Below are 20,700 nucleotides of genomic sequence, written 5' to 3'. Positions count from 1 at the left end.
TGAGCAGTGTGCCAATTTAACCCCTCGCTTGCCCCTCCCCAACGCGTAGATCCTCCGTACGGCTTCCTTAATGCAGTGCGACAAGCCACCTTTTTCTGGATCTGTGCGCGGCGGTAATTGCTAGACTGCAGTTGAATTATTTATTCCACATTATTGCATACAAGGCTGTGTTAACATGCCACCATTATCCCAAAAAGGTGAATATTGATGAGGTTATGGTTGGATTGTATTAAACACATCTCCTTTGCTCCATCACCTGAAGCCGTTCAAGTCTTGTGTACCTTTTTAGAAGGAAAATTCATATTCAGTAGCAGAATTCCGGAGTCAAATTGGATGGAATTACAGGCAGCCTCAAGTCCTTCGGCACCATCTTTTTTTCTATTCCTTGCTTGATTCCCCCCCCCCGCGCTTTGTTCTTTTTATTAATTTCAATAACTAATATATTCTGTGATAGAATGCAGATTGAATTTGCAAACAACTGCTCCACTAACATCTCACCGCTAACCGGTTTATTCCTTTTCTTAGTACTGCCGTGTTTCCCCTCTTTTGCATGTTTAGGAACATAGCGATAACTGTGCATGCGCAGTGTACTGAGCAGATCGGCCATGCATGTGAACTACACCAAGTACCTATACATGCTGAGTGCTGTCGTTTTAGGGATTTTGCTCTGTTATGCTGAATTAAGTCCCAAATCAGGACAGTCCCGCTGAGCTGTATACAGTCCTCAAAGCTTGGAGGCAGCACCCACTTTATGGACTCAATTTTACCCATTTTTTTTTGGGGGGGTTATAATCCTTACCATGGCATAATGCAGTAAAGATTTGAGAATCCTTTATCTTCTCAGATACTCGGCATGTCAATATTATGCTAATATCTACAGGCTTCTTATATTTTTTGTGGCGTTTACAAAATGTTCGTCCACAGAAGAATTCTGTTTATCACTTACAAATGTTTGAGTGAAGCAGAATTCCTTATGTTTAGACAAGGTCATGAAGATCTACCCACAAGACTAATAGAAAAATACATATGTAATAAATGCTAATTCCTCAGTCTCTGTTTATGGCTGTGCCTAGAGGAGCAGATTAATGAGGTAGTGGTCACTCAAGATGCCAAACATAAGGTAAGGTTGTGCATCACTTGAAGGAAATATGTTTGTGAATGTATATGTATCGTGGATGTGTAACGGGGGTGAGATGGAGTGTGTGTTTAGGATGAATGCATACGTGTGTGTTTAATTTGTGTAAGTGTGTTTACATATGTGTGTTGAAATGGGTGGGGCAAGGGGCAAATAAGGCACAGGCAAGCTGTTTGGGGGCAAATAAGGCACAGGCAAGCTGTGTGGGGGCACCGACAAGCTGGAGGTGAAGTTGGCACAGACAGGCCGTTTGGGTGTTAAGATGGCAGTGATAAGCTGCTTTGGGGCTTCCAACTAAACCCTTTGGAAAAGGTTGAATGGGCTAGTATAGCTAATTTTGGCTGATACCGTGAAATATCATTTAGCCCATTAAGCATGAAAATCCCTTGATCTGGAGGTTTCTCATTGCTGAAATAAAAAATTAAAAGCCAATAGTGCAACATGTCACGTGGTTTTTTCTGTTAATCATCATCAATACAAAAAAATAATGCAATCATTTAAAATTAACAGTAAAGCAAAATGTTCATAGAACCGCCACTGTTTTGACTTCTTGTGTTGTAATACTGAAGCGGACTGTCTTTGTGAATGGGAGGACTATGTATCTTTCATTTTATAATGTTTTTTTTTCCTGATGGCATGTAAGGAGACAATACATGTTAAGATGTAAGTCTGTTTCTTTACCTTGCAGAAGTCATTCTTTTCCTTCGGTGCTTTAAGACTGCATTTTAGTGAGATCAAGAGTATCTATGTCCTGGTGAGCAATATGCTAATAATTAAATCGTGTTCACCCCATGAAAAGCACTTAGCTCTGTACCCAGTGGTGCGTGACACATCTCTACGATGGCATGCTTATGTGCAACGCATTTCTGCCGGCTGGCAAAGTACTTCTTGTGTTTTGAAGAAGGGTCTCATCATTAGCCCTGGTGAACATGTACTTCAGGCTTATGAAGGTTACTTGTCCTGTATACCTAATGTACAATAAACACCTATAGATTATTATAGTGGTTGTAATTTAATTAAGGTGCCGTATCCACATAGATGGAGGCATATCGCTTCTACAGACAACTCACCAGCAAAGAAGAAAATGTTAAAGCAAAACATATTCGCTGTTTTGCTAGAACAAGATATTGATTTAAATATTTGCGTGGAAGCAAAGCAGACCCGTGAATCATCATGGAAAACCCAGCACACACGTTGCATGTGTCCGTGCTGTGTATTGACTGAGTGGTATTGATCATGGGTCAAAATTAAATAAATTCTCCTTAACATCTTTTTATGGGTTATATAGTTTCAGAGACTCGGACAAATTGTGAACGATTACCTACCAGCTTTGTCTATATAATATAGGTTTACTCACCATTTGACCTCAGTATAGGCTGCACTATGTTCGCCGTATTCACTTGTGTTCTCTGTGCTGTTTTGGTAGCCGTCTCTTATAAATAATAGTTTACTTACCACTTCTCCACTAGATTGTATAATTTGAATCGGCACGTTCTGGTTCCTTCACAAGATGCACAACTTCAGGCTTCAGGAGCAAAAGCGATAAAATCACAGCTATTGGTATAAGTATGGAAAAAAAACAAACCTGAATACAATTATTAAACCCCGTATTAGTTTCGATCAGAACGCAGCGGCTTAATATTGAACATTAATCACTGTTGGCTGAGAGATGCTGGCCCTGAGTAAGGCCCAGCCCTGCACCTCGCCGGTGTCACGGAGAAGCTTCCTAATGCTTCATTTAAAAGCCCTCTTCTCTAATTCATCAAAGGCCAGCAGACTTGCTGTGGAGACAGCAGGCAAATTACTTCTGCTTCAGTTCCGCTAACCTTGGCCACACCAAAAAAAAAATCCCCAGCACTTATATGAACGTGTGCATTAACTCTGAAGGTTACCGCTCTGATAAGAGGTGCGTGTAGCTCTGTACATGTGTAGACGTTTGCTGCTGTTATGCACATTGTCGCACTATAATGGTATTTGTTGATACATTGTTTATATAAACAGATCCGGTATAAAATGTTAGGACATGAAATCCTTCAGTCCTTCTTTTTTCTTCTCTTGCTTCCAGTCAGGGTTGCCACCAGAAATCCTGAAGCCCTGGGTCCTCCTGAGCTGTCCCAACCCATTCTTCTCTCACCGCCCCTGCCTCATCCTTGAAATGTGGCCACCAGGCCCGAAACCTCGCAATGAGGTAGCAATCCCACCGAACGGAGCCCCAAAGCCAGCAAAGCCTCGGGTGAAGGCCACGGGGACCCAGTTCCTTATAGCATACTACTGGAATATCATCTTTAGTTGGACTTACAGGCGTTTTCTTTGATTCTTGAAGCAATTTTTGTTTAACTGTGAATGACTATGTAGCGTTTGAGAACATCTACATGAATATTGCACTGAAATCTAGTATTGGATGACAAATAAGAACCATTTGGCCCATGTAGTCTACCCATTTTTTTTCCTACTGTAGAGATTCCTTCCTTACTCCATCCTTGGGCTCAACTTAGATGAAGGATAGCCATATGTCATACATGTTTACATTCTCAGGAGGGTGACCCTTGTCTCCCAGCACCTTCCTAGCTTTCCCTAGAAAACAAAATTAGTGAGCATTCTGAAAGTTGAAATTAGGGTTGTGCCAGAGGGTCGAATCAATATTTTTGCTGTATCTTTACAATTGCATGTAGTTCTGGGGCCGAGTTCACAGACTGTAGCGTGCTGGCTCAGGAAAACAGTAGCCACGTCTTCGTCTTGTTGAAATCCTCAGATTTATTGTAATGAATTTCTAAATCCAGCACACAGCAGCCTTTTCCTACCAGTCGGTTTCCCACTTGCACATAGGCATGCCTCAGAGACCGCCTATAAATCACCCATCGTTTATCAGAAGAGTTTTATTTCTCTCAAGTAAAATCTTTAATGTGAATAAAATGTCCCTTTGTTTAGTTTTCCACTTCTGTTCTATAAATACGGGTGTTGGTGTATAAATTGTTGCTCGCAGTAATTTCCTTCTAATTAAAAAGAAAAACCGTTCTGCTGTGTACATATATCCAATGTAACACGCTATTAATATTTATACGCTTTGTGTTTATCACCTTCTCCCTCGTTTCCAGTCGGCTGTAAAATGCCACAACCTGTTTCAGTGAAGAAAACCCGGGAACATGGAGAACGCTTCACCCTAAAGCCTACCCTCTACACCTTATCTACATAATACAGATTATGAGGAAGAAGGGGATAGAACGCCAAGGTCTCCGGAAGGGGGTTTTGATCACCGCCATTACTTGGTACCGTTAATAGGACCCAGTTCTTTGTGCTGTATGTAAATTGGGAGCAGAGCGGTGATGCAGGTCCCACGCCATAGTCCCCAGATTTAAGTGGGCCTGCTAATGACATTAATATATTACCGGCCACGTTTCAGAGTATTAAAAAGGCATATTTGAATAAGAGCCCTTAATGCGCATGATAGCAGTGATGCCCCTGGAAATGATGCGGTGCCTTCCTTGCAAATGCCGCCATAACACCGGCAAGCCGAACATTGCAGGGGGGTCTAATGAGACCCTCCTGTGGGAACTCATGCGCAACAACGCTGTAACTGGTTGGTGATGAGTATCCCATTTGATGGACACATTAGCTGGGGAACCTGTTTACACTATTCTCCGGCCACAGTTCACAAAGCACAAGTGTGCGACAGAATTCAGTTTGTAACATCATTAAACACTCTTGTAAATGTCAGTCCGCGAGGTTTGCAGAACACTTTCATTTACATCCGAGGGATGCCACTGCGCAGAATAATGGGGAATACACGCATCCACACGCTAACAATTACACTTCCAAGTGTTTATTACGGACACGAGGATAATAGCATGTTGTCCGGCAATCACCTTGTATTTAATGCATGGATACAGCACGCGTTTTATTCCTATACGTTATACCGTGTAAGTAATAAAAGCCTTAATATCTTCCATGGTTGCTGCTGCTTCTCGGTATTTTCTGCTCGAATCGTAAAGGTGAAGTATACATGACCGTTTAAAACAAAAACCATTATTTCTGTATTTGACTTCCCAAGCAGTTAAAAATAGGAGTGAGGAAAAAGTCATTAGAGATGAAAAATATCAATAAAGGTTCTGAATGTGCACTGAGTTCATTATCACACCCCTCAAAAAGTATATATTAGATGGCAAAAAGCAAAAATCTCAGCCCAGTAATTTTCAGTTTAAATACTGGTACGGCCGAATTCACAATATGGATTTTACATATAAGTGGACTGTATATAATTGTATATCTTTATAAGGGTCCAGATAAGCAAAGGTCATCAGTAACGGGCACACCAGACAAATGCTTGTTTTAGGCTGTATAATGAAGATCACCGTAAAACTCTTAAAATATTAAACCCTCATAGGGAAGCACCAGGCATTGTATGTACTTTCCTGCATATATCTGTATCTCCTTTAAATCGCCATTTTTATACCCCCTTTGCAAATGCATGAAGGTATTGGTGCAGGAGATGCATCTGGTTGAATGCGCTATCGCTGGCTCGCGTAATAGTTCAGGGGGTCTTATAACACCCTGTGTGTACGGAAAGCACTTAATTTCAATGGGAGCAATTTCCTACCACTGATTGGTTCCTTTGGGCTGCCAAAACAGCACACAAACAGGTCAACAGGGGAGACTCACTTTGGCTCTGGAGCTGCAGCTTCTCCTGAAGGTAATTTTTTTTTTTTTTCCTTTCAGATATACTTAGAGTACTTTATGTATTTTCCTTGGTGGAGCAGCATGATGCATTATGGTGTCCTCTTAATGGTCCATCACAAAGATTGTTTTGCAGAGAGTCACTAATGGTGGTGACCAAATTATTTTAATAATGGTCCTTATAAAACGTATTACTTGTCGGGGTAAAGATACTGTGAATGAAATCAGTTGTTTAAGAATGAATTCAGCTGTGATACAAAAATCAGATTAAGATATGGCATAGGCTTACACTGTTTAGACCTGAGAATCTGCCTGTTTGCTTGTGGTTATAGTCCATTCTGTGCGGGTTACTAGCCCATCTGTTTCAGTTGCACAGATCATGTGATCACATTCACCATTGGTATGTTTTTAATGCCCACAGACCTTTATTAGTTGTACGACCACAACTCTGGGTGACTGACATATTCTGTTAACCGCTAAAACTAACTGGGCAGGATAGGGTGCAGCCATGATCATAATTGTGGTGCTATATGCCATTATTTTATTTATTTTGACTAATTGTTTTATATCTGGTTCTACTTTGGGGGGGGGTCTGTTGATCTTTTCGGACCAACATAGAAAAAAATATAGTTGCATAGTTTGAGGGCCCTCGGTGTTCTCGTTTCAGATGGTATATTTACCTGCAAGTTGTACCAACGCACCAGTGACCATGCTCTCGAGAGATTGTAATTTCTTTTTGCTTATATGTTGAATTTGTCAGCGTTTATCCATTCCTCGTTTCGCAGTACTATTGTGAGGGTGTCGTATGGCTAAGGGTCCTCAAAATGATGATGTTACTGGCTCTGCCGTCTACTGTACTTTCTTTCCCATGACCTGTACCGATGCCCGCTCCCTCCCGCTTTCTTCTGCACACACCACAGGTCTCTGGAAACCTTTTAGCAAAATTGTTGCCTTAAAACTTGCAATAAAACTTAATGGTCTGTCCTTAGTGTGAAATGAGGAAAGGGGGAACAGCGATTCCTTCTGTGAACCAACCGAGCAGGGGCAGCCAGCAGACGTTCTACACATTGAAGAGGAGGTGGAGATGTCAGAATATTAGCCGACGGCCCTAGGAGCTTAACTGTGTTCCTGCCGGCGCATGCACTCGTTTCACCCGTAGACAGCTGTCTGTCGGTTTGTCTGTTAAAGTCAGTCTTGATTATACACACTTTTTCATTTTGAATGTCTTATTTTCACGGCTGCGTGATTCCTGATGACTGGCGATAACTCTGGCACGCATCAAAATCTTAGATTTCCAAAGTTCCTGCTCGTCGCGTACCACTAATCTGATAATACTTTTGTGTCCATCGTTGCCATTTGGGTAGATTTCATCAGAACAACGATTTAGCAAAAGAAATAATGTGTAGCATGCGCAATGTAACAATAGTCGAGAGATAATGCAGAGGCATATTTATGCAGGTGGCTGCTCTGATGGTATGCACCAAAGGTAATTTTGGTGTATGTTTGGTATATATGTTGTAGAATTACATAGCGTACTGAATTGTAAAATGCAGGCTTTGGGAAAGAGGTAGATCTGCTTTAAAAGGAGAGCGGATGCGTGGATTTTGTTTATTCCATCATTTATTTAAATCGGAATTTCCTTAATACACAAACAGTGTATTTGCTTTGGGGGAAAAATAACCTAATTCTCATATTCCATGAATGAATGAGTTCATTGTGCCGTGTATTTTGCACTCGTAAAATGTACGTGTAGATACTCCTTTGGATTGCAGCCCCTTCCAGGACCCTCGCTACGTGTACCGAAACGCCAAGCCCCATTAATTGTCAGTTACATTATACAGAGCCGTAGTCGAGCTTGATCATTCCGGGTCCAAATGCTAAGGCTACAAAGGGCTCTGTGAATTTACAAATATGTACATGTCAAATGATCTAACTGTGCCGCGGGCAAACACTCGTGTTTTATTCTGAATTATTTGCATTTATCCATGGAGTTGCATCTGAGGACACCTGTTATCAGCATCTCTAAAATTAATTTAAATTATTAAGGACTTAGATATTCTGAGATCCGTCTGTTGGGGTAATATGCATTCAGCACGTATTCCACTTTGTTGTTGTTTATGTTCAATTCTATGAAATCTTTAATGTTGTTTTTGTATATGACTGTATGTGTTTTGTTTTGTTTTTTTAACTCCTCTACCTGTATGGTTTCTTCTTTAATATGTCCACATAGTCATTGCCTGGGGTGTTAATGCTATTAGCTGTCATCATGCTTAACCATCACCATCAAACACAATATTATTACCGATCCGTCTTGAGCCATGCAGCAATTAAAAACAAGAAAGAAAGAGAGAGAAATAAACCTGTGTGTTGGCGGAGCAGTATGGAATCCACTATTTCCCAGTACCTTTTATACTATGCTTCCTGCTGGTATAAAGGTTAAGTATTAAATGAAATGGACTGGTTGTCATTATTCAACAAACCCATTAATGACCACCCTCTCTCGCCCCCAGTCCTCCAATTTGCTGCTGGAACACGGTTTGTCATCTCTGATCGCTATCGCCTATATAGTGCCAAATGGGCTTTATGACTACTCTGGCCGTCGCCCCCGCCTCCCGCTTAAATGGTGGGAACTGGGAAGGCGTAATGGCTAAACATAGCTTCTAATGCTCCAGGCATAGATCCGAGATTATTCTGGCCTGATTATAGGGCTGTAGGCTGTTCTTTTGAAGCACTCAATTTAAAGATACAACTTATTTAGCATGCTTTTTATAAATTACTTCGCCTCTTCCCTTTATTTCCCCACCTTTTTGCGGTAGAAGGTGGCAGAAAATTGTGGCTTTATGTTCTGGTATAAAATAATAGAGAATTTATTTTCTTGGCCTTATCTGTGAAATATCAGTGAACTGCTTTATGACTCTGGCAGGATAACTGGACGTTAGAATGTCTGACATTAATTCCCCTGTTGCAAATGATTGGAATGCTTTCCGTAATAAAAGTATCTTTGCTTCTTCTGCCAGTCGAACAGGTAGTTTTGAGGGCAATGCTTTTAGTAAAAAAAAAAAATAATAATAATTTTGATATTAATGACTGGCCAGGTAGGTTGCATTTATTTGTGCGATGAAATGTGTTAGTTTCTTTTGCACTGTGTTCATGAACCGAACAGAACGGCTACCCAGGTGAAGCAAGGTCAATGTATTGGTTCTCCAGCAGGTTGATCTTGGGGACCATGGTTTCTCCATGGCAGTGGTTACCAACCCACACCTGAAGGCACACCAACAGTCCAGGTGTTAAAAATCCCTTAAGGTCTTGGTTGGGAACCATGTTTCAGAGCAATAAACATTTCTCTCTAGCAATAAACATTCCTCATTAGATACAGTAAATCCTTTTTATTTATGGACTGGGTATTTGTGAATTTGCATATTACAACTCGTGGTGAGATCGCAGTCATTCAGCGACATATACAGTAACTCACGCACCTTACTAACTAAGCCGCTAATGTAACGGAGGCACCTGAACGTCTGCATCGCCAAGCCCCTCGCCCCCGGCCATATACCAGCAGGCCATGCTCAATCAGTCCCTGCTTGTTGAGTGGGAGAGCTGGTGACTTCCCCTTCCTCAGGAAACAAAAGCAGAGGTACAACGAAAAAAGTGTGTATATCTTATGCTGTATATGTGTGTGTGTGTAATAATGTATATATATTGTGGTATGGTGTGTGTGTGTAAGTATGTGCGCAAGCATGTATGTAACTGTGTATTAGTATATGTGTATAAGTAGGTTAGTATGTGTTTGCGTATACTGCATATAATCGTTTGTTCTTTTAAACAGAAACACACACAAAACTAGGTATTGTATTTTGTCAGTTGAGGAAAATGTTTTGACCTGAGGATCACAGGACCCTAACCCTACGTTTCTTATAGAAGCAATGATTCAGTACTTGCTACAACCTTATAGAACATGTAATGGACCCTGGACCTCGGATGCCTTTTATTAAAATTATTGCAATGCAATTTTAAATTGATTTACAGGGGTTAAATCGTACTAATTTTGTATTTTCACTTCTGTCTCTAGTATTTAGTTTAAGGACAAATGTGAGACCAAACAATGCTGAGCTATTAGCAAGTAAAACTCAAGTGTCTCTAGTAGCAGATTTATTTTAGTTATCTAGAACTGACATCAATCGCATAAAGACTATTATCTGCTATAATGTAATATACTTTTCTGGAAGTATACAAGCATTGAACTTGGACCTTACATGGTGGATGTAGCCTCTGGGATCCACGTTGTCCACCCCAGTACATCAAGGTAAATCGGTTTTGAAAGAAAAGGGCAAAGCCCAGTACCCCTTCCACCCCAGGACCTAATTAAAGAGTACATTGTAGGCTGCATACCATAATGCTCTTTCCTTACCACTGGACTTGGTTCTCTATATGACCCTGCAGTGTATCGTTATTTGAATTGAGATATAATAATAAGCTTTAAATATCCGGATAATGAGAAGCGGGATTCCCCATTAGGTACAATCTCTTTGCTGCCCTCGGCAAACTCGGTCTTCGCTGTCTCTGCCCCACTCGTAATGTCTTCTCTTGTATTGCTGCATTTATTTGAGGGTATGGAGAAAATTGAGACCAAAAAACGATGTGCTATTAGCAAGTAAGACTGTGTTATCAGTGGCATTGCTTGGATGTATTAGATTGAAGATGATAAACGTCAGTGTGTATCAGCAAGAAGGCAGTGTTTGTGTCTGATCCGGCGTGTGTTTCTGTTCTTATCTGCTCCACATTAAAGCACTTGCTGTTTTCCTGAAGGATCATACTCAAGTTTCCAATAAACACATCCGCCAATATGAAATAAAAAGATCACGGGTACCCGCTCAGTCATGACTCTGATACAAATCGGCTTCTACGGCGCGCAATGATTTGAGTACCTGGCAAATGGTCACAATAGCAGCATTTGATTGGAAAATAATGAGCACTAAATACATCCCTTAATACCTGGATAATTATGTGATTTAATCTTTACTTGTTAAAAATGGATGTGTAAAACCAGAGACGAGGACACGTAACCACGTTTTTAACGTGTTGTATTTAATAGAAGTGGCCTGTGATTGGCCCCACATGCGAGGCATTGGTATAGCTGACGTATAGAAGATGCAATGGACACATTGTGGGACCGGCTGAATGAACTGCAAGTCAAGTCCTTACATAGGGCAGAAAGTGAGCGAGGCAGGGGAATAAAAGTATTCAAAGGGGTTTGTATCAATCTGTTTTCAACAGGGACTGCATGATGGGTTTTATCAGCTTGGGGGGAAAGGGTGCCAAGAGCCTATATGACTGGCATCACTGCATAATCCGGGACTCAAGATATACTGAGAGCCGTACTGAACCCACAACACAGACCCTCCATGAAGCAACGTTGACTAGTGAGCAGGACTCGGTATCTAGAAGGTGTTCCTTATAGGCTGGGATATGTTATGGGGTGTATTAGAATATTACTGTTAATGAGATTCTCATTGGTTCGTGAAAAATGTGTGTGATGGTGGAGTATTCTGGTTTTGTGTTAAATATATAATTTGATCTGGTCTGAATAACGCTATAGTGAAGTCCTCCTAACACAGCCTCTGATTGAATCTCTTGCCTCAATGCGTACAGAGTTTGGAGATCGTGTTCCTATGTCCTACTATTCATGTGTGTTGAGTATTTGAGGTGTAACCGGCCTTAGTTAAGCTAATGATGAAACGTGGTGGTTGTGTGTATTGCTGAGCTTGGGGGGATCATCTCTTATTGATGCTATTTCTTTATGGCCTGTTAATCACGATCTGATAAAAGATGTTTGGAATTAGGATTGTTGGTATTTTGCAAGGATGTAAAAGTTTGTCTGGGAAGAAGAAAAAGAAACACTGTCTACAAACTTGTTGGTGTTTTATGTCATATGGATGGCTATGTAGAGCATAGGGCTAGACAAATCCCATGAGGCAAACAGTCCAAAAGACTTCTACTGAGGCCTATGTTTTGCGCTCTTATATTAATCTCTATGGATGCCCCCCCCTTTAGTGGCTTCTAATATGTTTCTGACCCCTGAAGTCTGTCTCTTCTCACCACATTCTTGTATGTCTTCCAGCTCTATATTCCCTTCTATTACATTGTGTAATTTAGCTGTCTAAGGAGTTAACATTTTCTAAATTTTATTCTTTTATTTTGAAATTGCTCTGGGACTTATTTTTTTGCCAAATAACTTTACTTGCACTCATGCCCTTATAATATACATCATTTATCACACTTCCTTATGTCAGCGCTGTATATTCCCTGCTGGTCTCATGTTCCCATTTCTTGTCCGTAGATTCACATCGGCAAAGACCGTGGTGATGGGAGATGTGACATACGGAGCGTGTTGTGTGGATGATTATACAGCCCGGGCGCTGGGAGCTGACTTTCTGGTACATTATGGGCACAGCTGCCTCAGTAAGTATCACTTTCTCTTTTGTTGTCAACGAGGCACAGACTTTAAAAACTCAATCAGGCCAACATTGCCACTGAAGTTATGGATGCTGTACTTGTTTAACCCATTTTGTTTATGAGGGCTAGACTTTGTGTTGCAATGCTGTTTTCTTCCAGCTTCAACTCAATGTCTTTGCTATGACCCTACAAAGTTTATCTTGCAAGAAGGGTTGAGCTGGGCCTTTTAAATCATAGGTCTGTCACCGGGGTATCTTTTAAAGGATTCTTACTGGTTTAACTATGCATTTTATACAGGGCCAACCAACTTCTTGCAGGAGACACTCACTTAGGGTTAGACTTTCATTAAGCATAGTGAAGTCAAGGAGGTGTAAATTCACCCACTGATACCCATTTTAGAGAATGGATAAATGAGGATCACTTTGAAATTACGGGGAAATTACCCTGAGTCTCTAACAGTGGGGATGAGAGGCGACTCCTTATGGGCAAAGTCTTAGAAGCCACTTTATCAATCCCCAGTCGTGTCAGTCAAATAAGTCAATGTAAGCGCTCTTTGCAGTAAATCCTTAATTGCACCAGCTGGGAGTAATGTATCTGAATGCTCCCCTTCTTTTTTGTGGATTGTGTTGGCTCAGGGGCTGTACTAGATTAGGGATAAGCCATTCTGTATTTTCCTTAGCTGAATACTGTGCTGTTAATTTAGTAATAAATCAGACAGGACAACAGAACTAACTTTCTTTACAGGCGGCATCCTTTATTAGGGTTAAGAGACTGACACCTTTGAAATGCGATGATCTAATTTTATAAACCTGTGTATCATGCTCCGAAACTCATTACTGAAGCAGGGGATTTATGTGCGGTTCAGAAGACCTGTGACATACTTTGAACAGGATTAGACTGTGACACATTTAAAGCCTTACATGGTGCCCCTCCTCAGCTTAAACTTCTTCAGATTCATCAACTGATCAGGTTCCTTCACAGGCTTCCAGCAGCTTTCAGATGAAGCTGATGCTGGCCTTCTCTTTGACTACATATCTTGCTTCAATTTAAAAAGTCCCGCAAAAATCCCTCAGGTTTTGGTATCTTGTCCTCTTGAAGTGTTTTCTCAGCTTCTTCTATAATGTACAACTCATTCTTCTTCTTTGTTGGACACCACACCCTACCTATAATTCAGGAAGCCCAGTGGGTTACTTTCTTGCTACACTAAAACTACTTATAAGTACAAGAATGTTCCACCAGTTACTTTGTTACCTTTTTATTATGTTTGTAAAATACACCGAAAGCTGATTAGAAATTTATCTTAAATTTAATCTTAAATTTCTTTAATATTACTCTCAAGGATATGTTGTCCTGTTTTTAGAATCCTATTTAGTTACCCTGCAGGGTACAGATCCCTGTTGGCATATTTTAGCTTGACAGTGCCCTAGGCCACTTACCCCTATGGCTGCAATCTGAGTTCTGGGAAATAACATGTCCTGTGCTCTGCGTTTTCAGGATGCACAGTAATGAGTAAGTTTCATGTGGTGGTTTTGCCAACTAGGTGCGTGGTCTTCCAGCGATGTGTATGGGTCAGTTACAAGGAAGATCTCTTTCCGTGGAGCAGTGGTGTGCTGGGAAGACTAATTGCCATACCTGGGAACTTTTAGGCTGAGGCTACCCAGAGCCTCCCTTGCGGGATGCGGCCAGGACTTCCTGCTGAAAATGGGCATGTTTGGTAACGTTTGTGTTAGTGGGTATGTGTCTGGGTATGTTAGTGTGAGTCTGTATCTGTCTGGGTGTGTGAGTTTTTTTTATCTGCTATGTGTGGGAGAGAATCAGACTGGACAGTGTAGGAGTGAGGAAAAAAGGGCAAGTTGTAAAGCAGATGAAAGAATATTAAGGACAGGACAGATTAAATATATAATTTTTAAATATAATTTAAACATTGATCAACTGGTGCCTTCAGAATACCCCGTGAGTTGGTTAATTAAGGGGATATCCAAGCCAATGCTTCTCTATAACCTCGTAAAGACGGGTTTGTGAACATTAATTTATATCCCAGCACCTTTAATAAACAGAGTTACACTCAATCCGATTTATAACAGCAAAGTGTCCAGGTGTTTTAGTTACCGTGGAAACCCCTAGTGGCGATTCTGGTTCTGTTCTCCTTATTTGTGTGTGATAAGAACATCTGAATTATTTAAGGAAAGAAGAAGAGGAATTGAAAACACAGGGAATACACAGTTTTACAGCAGTAAACACAGACGCCTCTTTATCAAGATTTGGAAAAATAGTATTTTGTTTGTTATGATTACCGTTAAGTGAGAACGGTAATCATAACTTGAGAACAGTTTAGAAATAGTCACAGACTAGAACGAAGAGGGTAGGTTGTGTCTCTGCCCTTTGTGTACAGCGCTACGGAATCTAATAATTATGGCTGGAGCCTGAATTTGACCCGTTCAGTACTTGAGCGTAGAACCGTAAAATGTGTAGGAATTTTAGGAGCCTTTTGGGTAGGGTACTGCTTTCCTCCAAAAAAAAATAAATAAAAAAACAAGAATTTTAAATTATAATTTAAATTCTAAGTTTTAATAATTGTAAATAAACACCTTAGGAAATGGTCCTCCTAAAAGTTCTGTTAAAGGTCCTGTTAAAGTGTTGAAAGGTATGAGACGTGTTATTATTATTATTATTATTATTATTATTATTTATTGTTTTATATAACACCATCAAATTCTGTAGCACTGTACGATGGGTGGACAGGACATAACAAGTAGTATGTAACATAACAGTGTTGCAGGTTTCTGCAGCAGTGACCGTGTTACTGTTTCCACTTCATGCTTGACTTCACCTCGTACAGCAAATGTCTCCGGCAGTCATTGTTGGCCCTTGTGGTTTTCCAGGTATGAAGAGTGCTTTCCTACCTAGCACACAAAGGGTCCAAGCCCCTCTCCCTGAGCTGCATACTGCCCTCTTGTGCTCCCTGATAGTACTACACCCACTATTTTTCCCTTTCTTAACCCCAGGAAAATCTTTGGGTCAATAACTTTGATTCCGCAGGGTGATCGATATGTCAGTTGTAGGAATGCAGCTTCTCTTCGCTGACTATTCCTCTTCATTACTCGCCCCCATGGGTGACATCCATCACCAGCGGACAGCTGGTGTCACACAGGAATAAACTTGGCTTTAATCCATCTGCTGCCTTCTCTTCGTCCATTAAGTGACATGCCTTGTCTGTTCTTTCTTGTTCCATCTCTGCAGCTTGACCTCTGTCTCTGTTTGTCCAGGAATAGGGTGCACGGACATAATGATATTGTGATTGACCGGTCCTTGTATGGCAATAAAGAAAACCTATTTAAACCACAAAATCTGTATGTCCATAGAGCCCTCTTCCTAGGATTTTTAGGGTGACTGCACGTGTGCCTGTTACCGCTTTCCTTGACGGAGAAGGATTGCTTCAAAGCTCTGTTGGCCCAAGGCAAGACATTCTAATAGCACCCACTTCCACCCCAACCATTAATTCTCCCATCAAATCAATTTTTATCACCTCCCGGAGTAATCTTCCCTATGTCAAGGCCCATATAGTACACTACAAACAGTATAGAGATATGCATGATGTAGCTCTATAGTTACCATCAGTATATAGATACGAGTCTACGGCTTGAGCAATGTGACTTGATAATGTTCACATTTTACATAAAAATAAAACTTAATAGATGTTTTTGAGATGGCTTGACTTTGGGGTGTGTTACCAGTGTGGTATCGCTTTCTTTAACATGTTTACATTCATACATAAGTCAGCAGGAACATTCCAGTCTTTTCCCATGTGACTGCTCCATATGTAGAACTCTCCTCTGAGAATTACGAGGAATTGAGGTGAAAAACAAAACCAAGATTTTCTGGACATCCCAACATGATCTCTATCGAAAATGGCTTAAACAAGTTCATTCAACGCAATAATTTACCTAAATCCTGGTCTTTGCAGTTCTCAAGGACGGGAGTTTAACCCCGCTGGTTTGGAAATATGACCATGGCTTTACACACTGGCTGCCGCATGTCTTTATCAGAGAAAAGGCTTTTCTTGGCTGTTGATCGAGTGCGACGACAAACCCCTCTAAGGACTCCCACAGGTCAGGTGTAGCTCTGCGGGGGACGATGGCTCTGCGGAGTTGCTGTGGAGTGGCCCATGTCAGCTGTCAACCTCATGAGTGCTTTGTTAAAACAAAACGAAAATGGAAGGATGGTGCGTCCAGGAGCGCGATCGTCTGTAGGGCTGCCGCCAAGCAGTATTGTACCAGCAGACTGTAGTAAGATGCAGCTAATAGACTAAACTATTCTGATGCACGGCTTCCAAAAACCTTTCTGCCGCCCGTATTACCGACGTGGTCATGCCTGCTGACAGCAGCTTACTTCTTGGGAGATCACGCATATAAGACATGGGACTTTAGGTATGCACCCTAATGATGTGCTACTTCCCATCATATGAATATATCCGGTCTGTCATATAGCAGAGGCAAAAAGCGGAAGCAAGTGTTAGCGGCTTGGTGTTTTAAATACTGTCCTTTTATATCTTGCCCACACTCCGACAGGCACTTATCATTAATATGAACGGATATATATATATTTATATATATATATTTTTTTTTTTCTTCCATTTCGTACTGCCTCTTTTGTCGCTCATTCCATGTTACTCTGTCGGTTTACCTGCAATCTATTCAATATTGTTTAAATTTCAGTGTTTTCCCCCTCCTTTTAGGTTTGCACCACAGTCCCTCTCTTAATCGTCATCTCTCATTGATGTTAATTTTTCACTTACTGTTCTTCTCTCCTGTTTTCCTGTCTGCCATCTCCCACCCCCATGACCCCCTCCCTTATCGCGTAGCCGTTGCCCTTTCCATCTCTCTGGGGGTACATTGGGCAGGATTCCCAGTCTGTGTGCGCTATGTTTCCCCCCAGTAGAAGCCGAGCTGTATCTGGGCCCGTCTGAGCCCCACTCGGCTCTCTAGGCATTCTGGTACTCTGTATTCTGTTGCCATGGAAACTGCCGGCATGTCCCAGATGTGGCGAACTTTGAAGTCCGAATATGATGGAATCATCCCAAAAATAACCAAAAAGCAGAAGGGGGGGTGTGGAAAGGGGAATAGGAAGAGAAATATCTACAGACTTAAGGTGGATTTGTTTTGCAGCAAAATACTAGACTTGCATGAATATATAGACTGAATATATTTATTTTTTCTGAGCATCTGCTGTTTTTAACTGTTTTTTAATCTTATAAACACTAATGAATTAAACATATAATGTGTCGGCAGATAAGAACCGTTCGGCCCGTCTAGTCTGCCCAATTTCTGAATGGTTTTATTATCTGGCCTAATCTTATATCTAGGGTAGCCTGATGCCTATCAAATGCATGCTTAAACTCCTTCACTGTATTAACCTTTACCACTTCTGCTGGAACCCCATTCCACGCACTCACCACCCTCTCTGTAATGTAATACTTCCCGAAATTACTTGTAAACCTCGTCCTCTAATTTAAGACTATATGTCCTCTCGTTGCGTTACATACGCGCCTGAAACCTACGCAGATCTCATGGAACAGGAGAGAACTGCGGCATTCCGTACACATGATACCTAATAAGACACTGGACTAGCATGTATAAATACATCAAGCATGTCATACACGCTGCTAACATGAAATGCATTTTTTATGTTGGCAGAACTGTAAATAAGTGCACAGTTTCTGTTTAACCCTTTGACTGCCAGAAGGACTGCCAAGAGTTAAAAAAAAAAAAAAAAATTCCAGGATATGGTACTTAATCTATGGAACCTGATAAGAAATAAATGAATGGCTTAAATCTTTGCAGGTTTCGTCGTTTGTCTATCTTGTTTCGTTTAGGAATAATCTGGCCACATTTCGTCCGGGAGCTGGGCGTTAATGGCGGCAGATAACACTATTCATGTCTTCGTTACCTTTCTATTATATACGTGAGTTTTAAAACTCGGCACAGTGGACGCTCTCAGGTTTCAGCTTTCAAAGAGCAGCCATTCCCTAAGCCACGGAAATGTTCATTTCATAACAACAATAAATCGTTCATTTATTATTTAGAGTTTTCAGCATAGGTCACCCGTCGAATGAATGCATTAGCAAACGGGGCCCCTGACCCTCAGAGCTTGCACTCTGTTTTTAATAGACCCTCCATCTGTACACATTACCGTTTTTCTACGTTTATTTGCCTACTGTCACCGAGACAGGCCATGTATAACCTCTTGCTTTCTACCCCGTAGTCCCCATCGATGCCACGCACGGCATTCGGATGTTGTATGTCTTTGTGGATATAAAGATTGACACGTCACACTTTGTGGACACAATTCGCTTTAACTTCTCGTCTGGATCATCGCTCGCTTTTGTCAGCACAGTCCAGTTCGTGTCCGCACTCCAGGTAATCTGATGAGCTTCATTTTTTATGTTTTAAAGGTGCTGTTCCACTTTTACCCCTGGGTTTAATACTTTCTTAAAATACATAACACGCATCTTTCCTATAACTGTTAAATACCTTTCCCAGATATAATTATTTAATCGTGTAATGTGTAAAGATGGAGGGTTTGCCTAATACATCATTTTTCAGGGAATGCTTAATTATCATGTGATAAAGGGTCTGGGTGTTCTTTTCTTTTGATAAAAGAATAAAATAACAAATATACTAAAGTTCATGTGCTTAATACACTGGTTTGATGAATGATCTGTCTAAGTGGATCAGCACTTTTAAATGTTTATGGGTTACAGTATAATACAGTTGTTTCTAACTTACGCCATTGGAGATTTTGGGGTGAGTATGTGTGGCAAACTGCTCTTTAGAATTCTGAAACCCCTATGGCTCTATATTTTCCAGTGGTCAGTCATACATGAACTATTGTTAATTCAAGAAGGAAATGTAGTCAAGTATATGATGATGATTTCTGGTGGTCCCAGATCTCAACGCGTTTCCAAAATGTCCACAGTCTGCCTTTTTCAACAAAACTTTTGTATTCTTTCTGTTAAAATAATTTGAAACCTAAATAAGCATTTTGTACAGACTACGTAAGAGTAGACGGCAGCCATGCATTGTTTTTTAACCCCTCCTTTGTTGTTAATGCCGGGTAAAGTGATATAGTTGCCTTCTAATTCTCATTGATTGTGATAATGTGTAATGGATTCCTGTTTTAAGTGGAGGGGAATGGGTTAACGTGAATGCTGCGGGAATAACCCCTACTGTGCGGAGACAGAAACAAGTGCATAGAGTCCTTCACACGCGAGCCTGCCTCGCACTCCGCATATAGTGATTAATGTGGCTGTAAGGAATATTTGTTCAAGCCTTCAGAGGCAGCTCAAAACCAAATAAAAGGGGGCATTGAAAGACCTGGAAAAATGATCCAGGAGACAGTGGGGCCAAGCTTAGCCGAGCTCAACACGGCACCTTAACACCCAATCGCATCTTCAGACACTTTAGGGTGCACGATGCTGCAGCATTGTTTAGTAAATGAAGCCCCTCGTCTCCAAGTCTAAAATCAAATTATCCGATCAAATATTTCCAAGGATCTAGCCTTCTTCATCAGGGCCGAGTCTTCTTTGATATACCACAAAACAAATCAAATAGTCATGTGGCCTGTCAGAACACAAAGGTCAAAATCTTCCTTTATTTTTTTTTGAGATATACCGGTGTATATATATATATATATATATAGCTATGGTGAGAGAGAGGGAAATCAGTCCATTCTACGGTGTGTCATAGAGTCCAAGAGAAGAAAAATTGTCAGATGTGCGACCTTTCCAAACATTGAAAATTATCAGGATGCAACAAAAAACTAGAGAAAGGCCACCACTGATCTACCCGATAATGTTACATGAAAAAGATAAAGATTGTGTGAAGTGTAATATCGCTGATGAAGAGGATCTCCCACCTATATGTCCTCATGTTTTGTGTCAGTATTCCTTGGAAATTACACGTAATGGGTGGTTCTAATGTCCTTGTTGCGTAGGACCACAAGCCGGTCAAAAATAGTCTTATAGCCAGTCGTGGTAAATGATGTAATATAATAGAATCCATGGGACTTTTTACTTTTGTTGTGCTATAAAAGTTTTGAGCAGTAGTTTCAGGATGGCGGCACATTGCCCGGTGGCTGAGCTAACGTTGGGGTTTACTACGCTTATGAACCAGGTCAGATATTGCAGACATGCATTGTGCTAATAATGTGTCTTTTGCCTTCTCTGCCGGCAGCTACATTTAAAACATGCAGGTGCTTCTGGAAATTCAGAGTATATTTACTGCTGAGTGAATTTATTGCTGAGAACTCACATGAGTCCAGCAGGAAATAAGAATGAGGGTGGATATGTTTTCCGGCTCTCATTCTACACCAGTTTATGAAGTAGAGACAGCAAACTCCTCCCTGTCCATATGCCTGCTCAATTGTTATGGTCTTTAGTGTGG

At 40.9% G+C, this 20,700-nt stretch overlaps 1 protein-coding gene across 2 annotated transcripts in view; it reads left to right on the top strand.

Annotated features, from left to right (window-relative positions):
* DPH1 (diphthamide biosynthesis 1) overlaps positions 1-20,700 on the top strand; it is a 67,313-nt gene that overhangs the window by 24,074 nt on the left and 22,539 nt on the right. For both annotated transcript variants that reach the window (XM_053457103.1, XM_053457102.1), the window contains exons 4-5: positions 12,144-12,265; positions 18,521-18,675. In XM_053457103.1, coding sequence (XP_053313078.1) covers positions 12,144-12,265; positions 18,521-18,675 — 277 coding nt within the window. The remainder of the gene's footprint in view (positions 1-12,143; positions 12,266-18,520; positions 18,676-20,700) is intronic.

The sequence above is a fragment of the Spea bombifrons genome, chromosome 2 (genome assembly GCF_027358695.1).
Source record: "Spea bombifrons isolate aSpeBom1 chromosome 2, aSpeBom1.2.pri, whole genome shotgun sequence".
Classification (NCBI taxonomy): domain Eukaryota; kingdom Metazoa; phylum Chordata; class Amphibia; order Anura; family Pelobatidae; genus Spea; species Spea bombifrons.
This window is presented reverse-complemented; position numbering and strand designations above follow the sequence as displayed.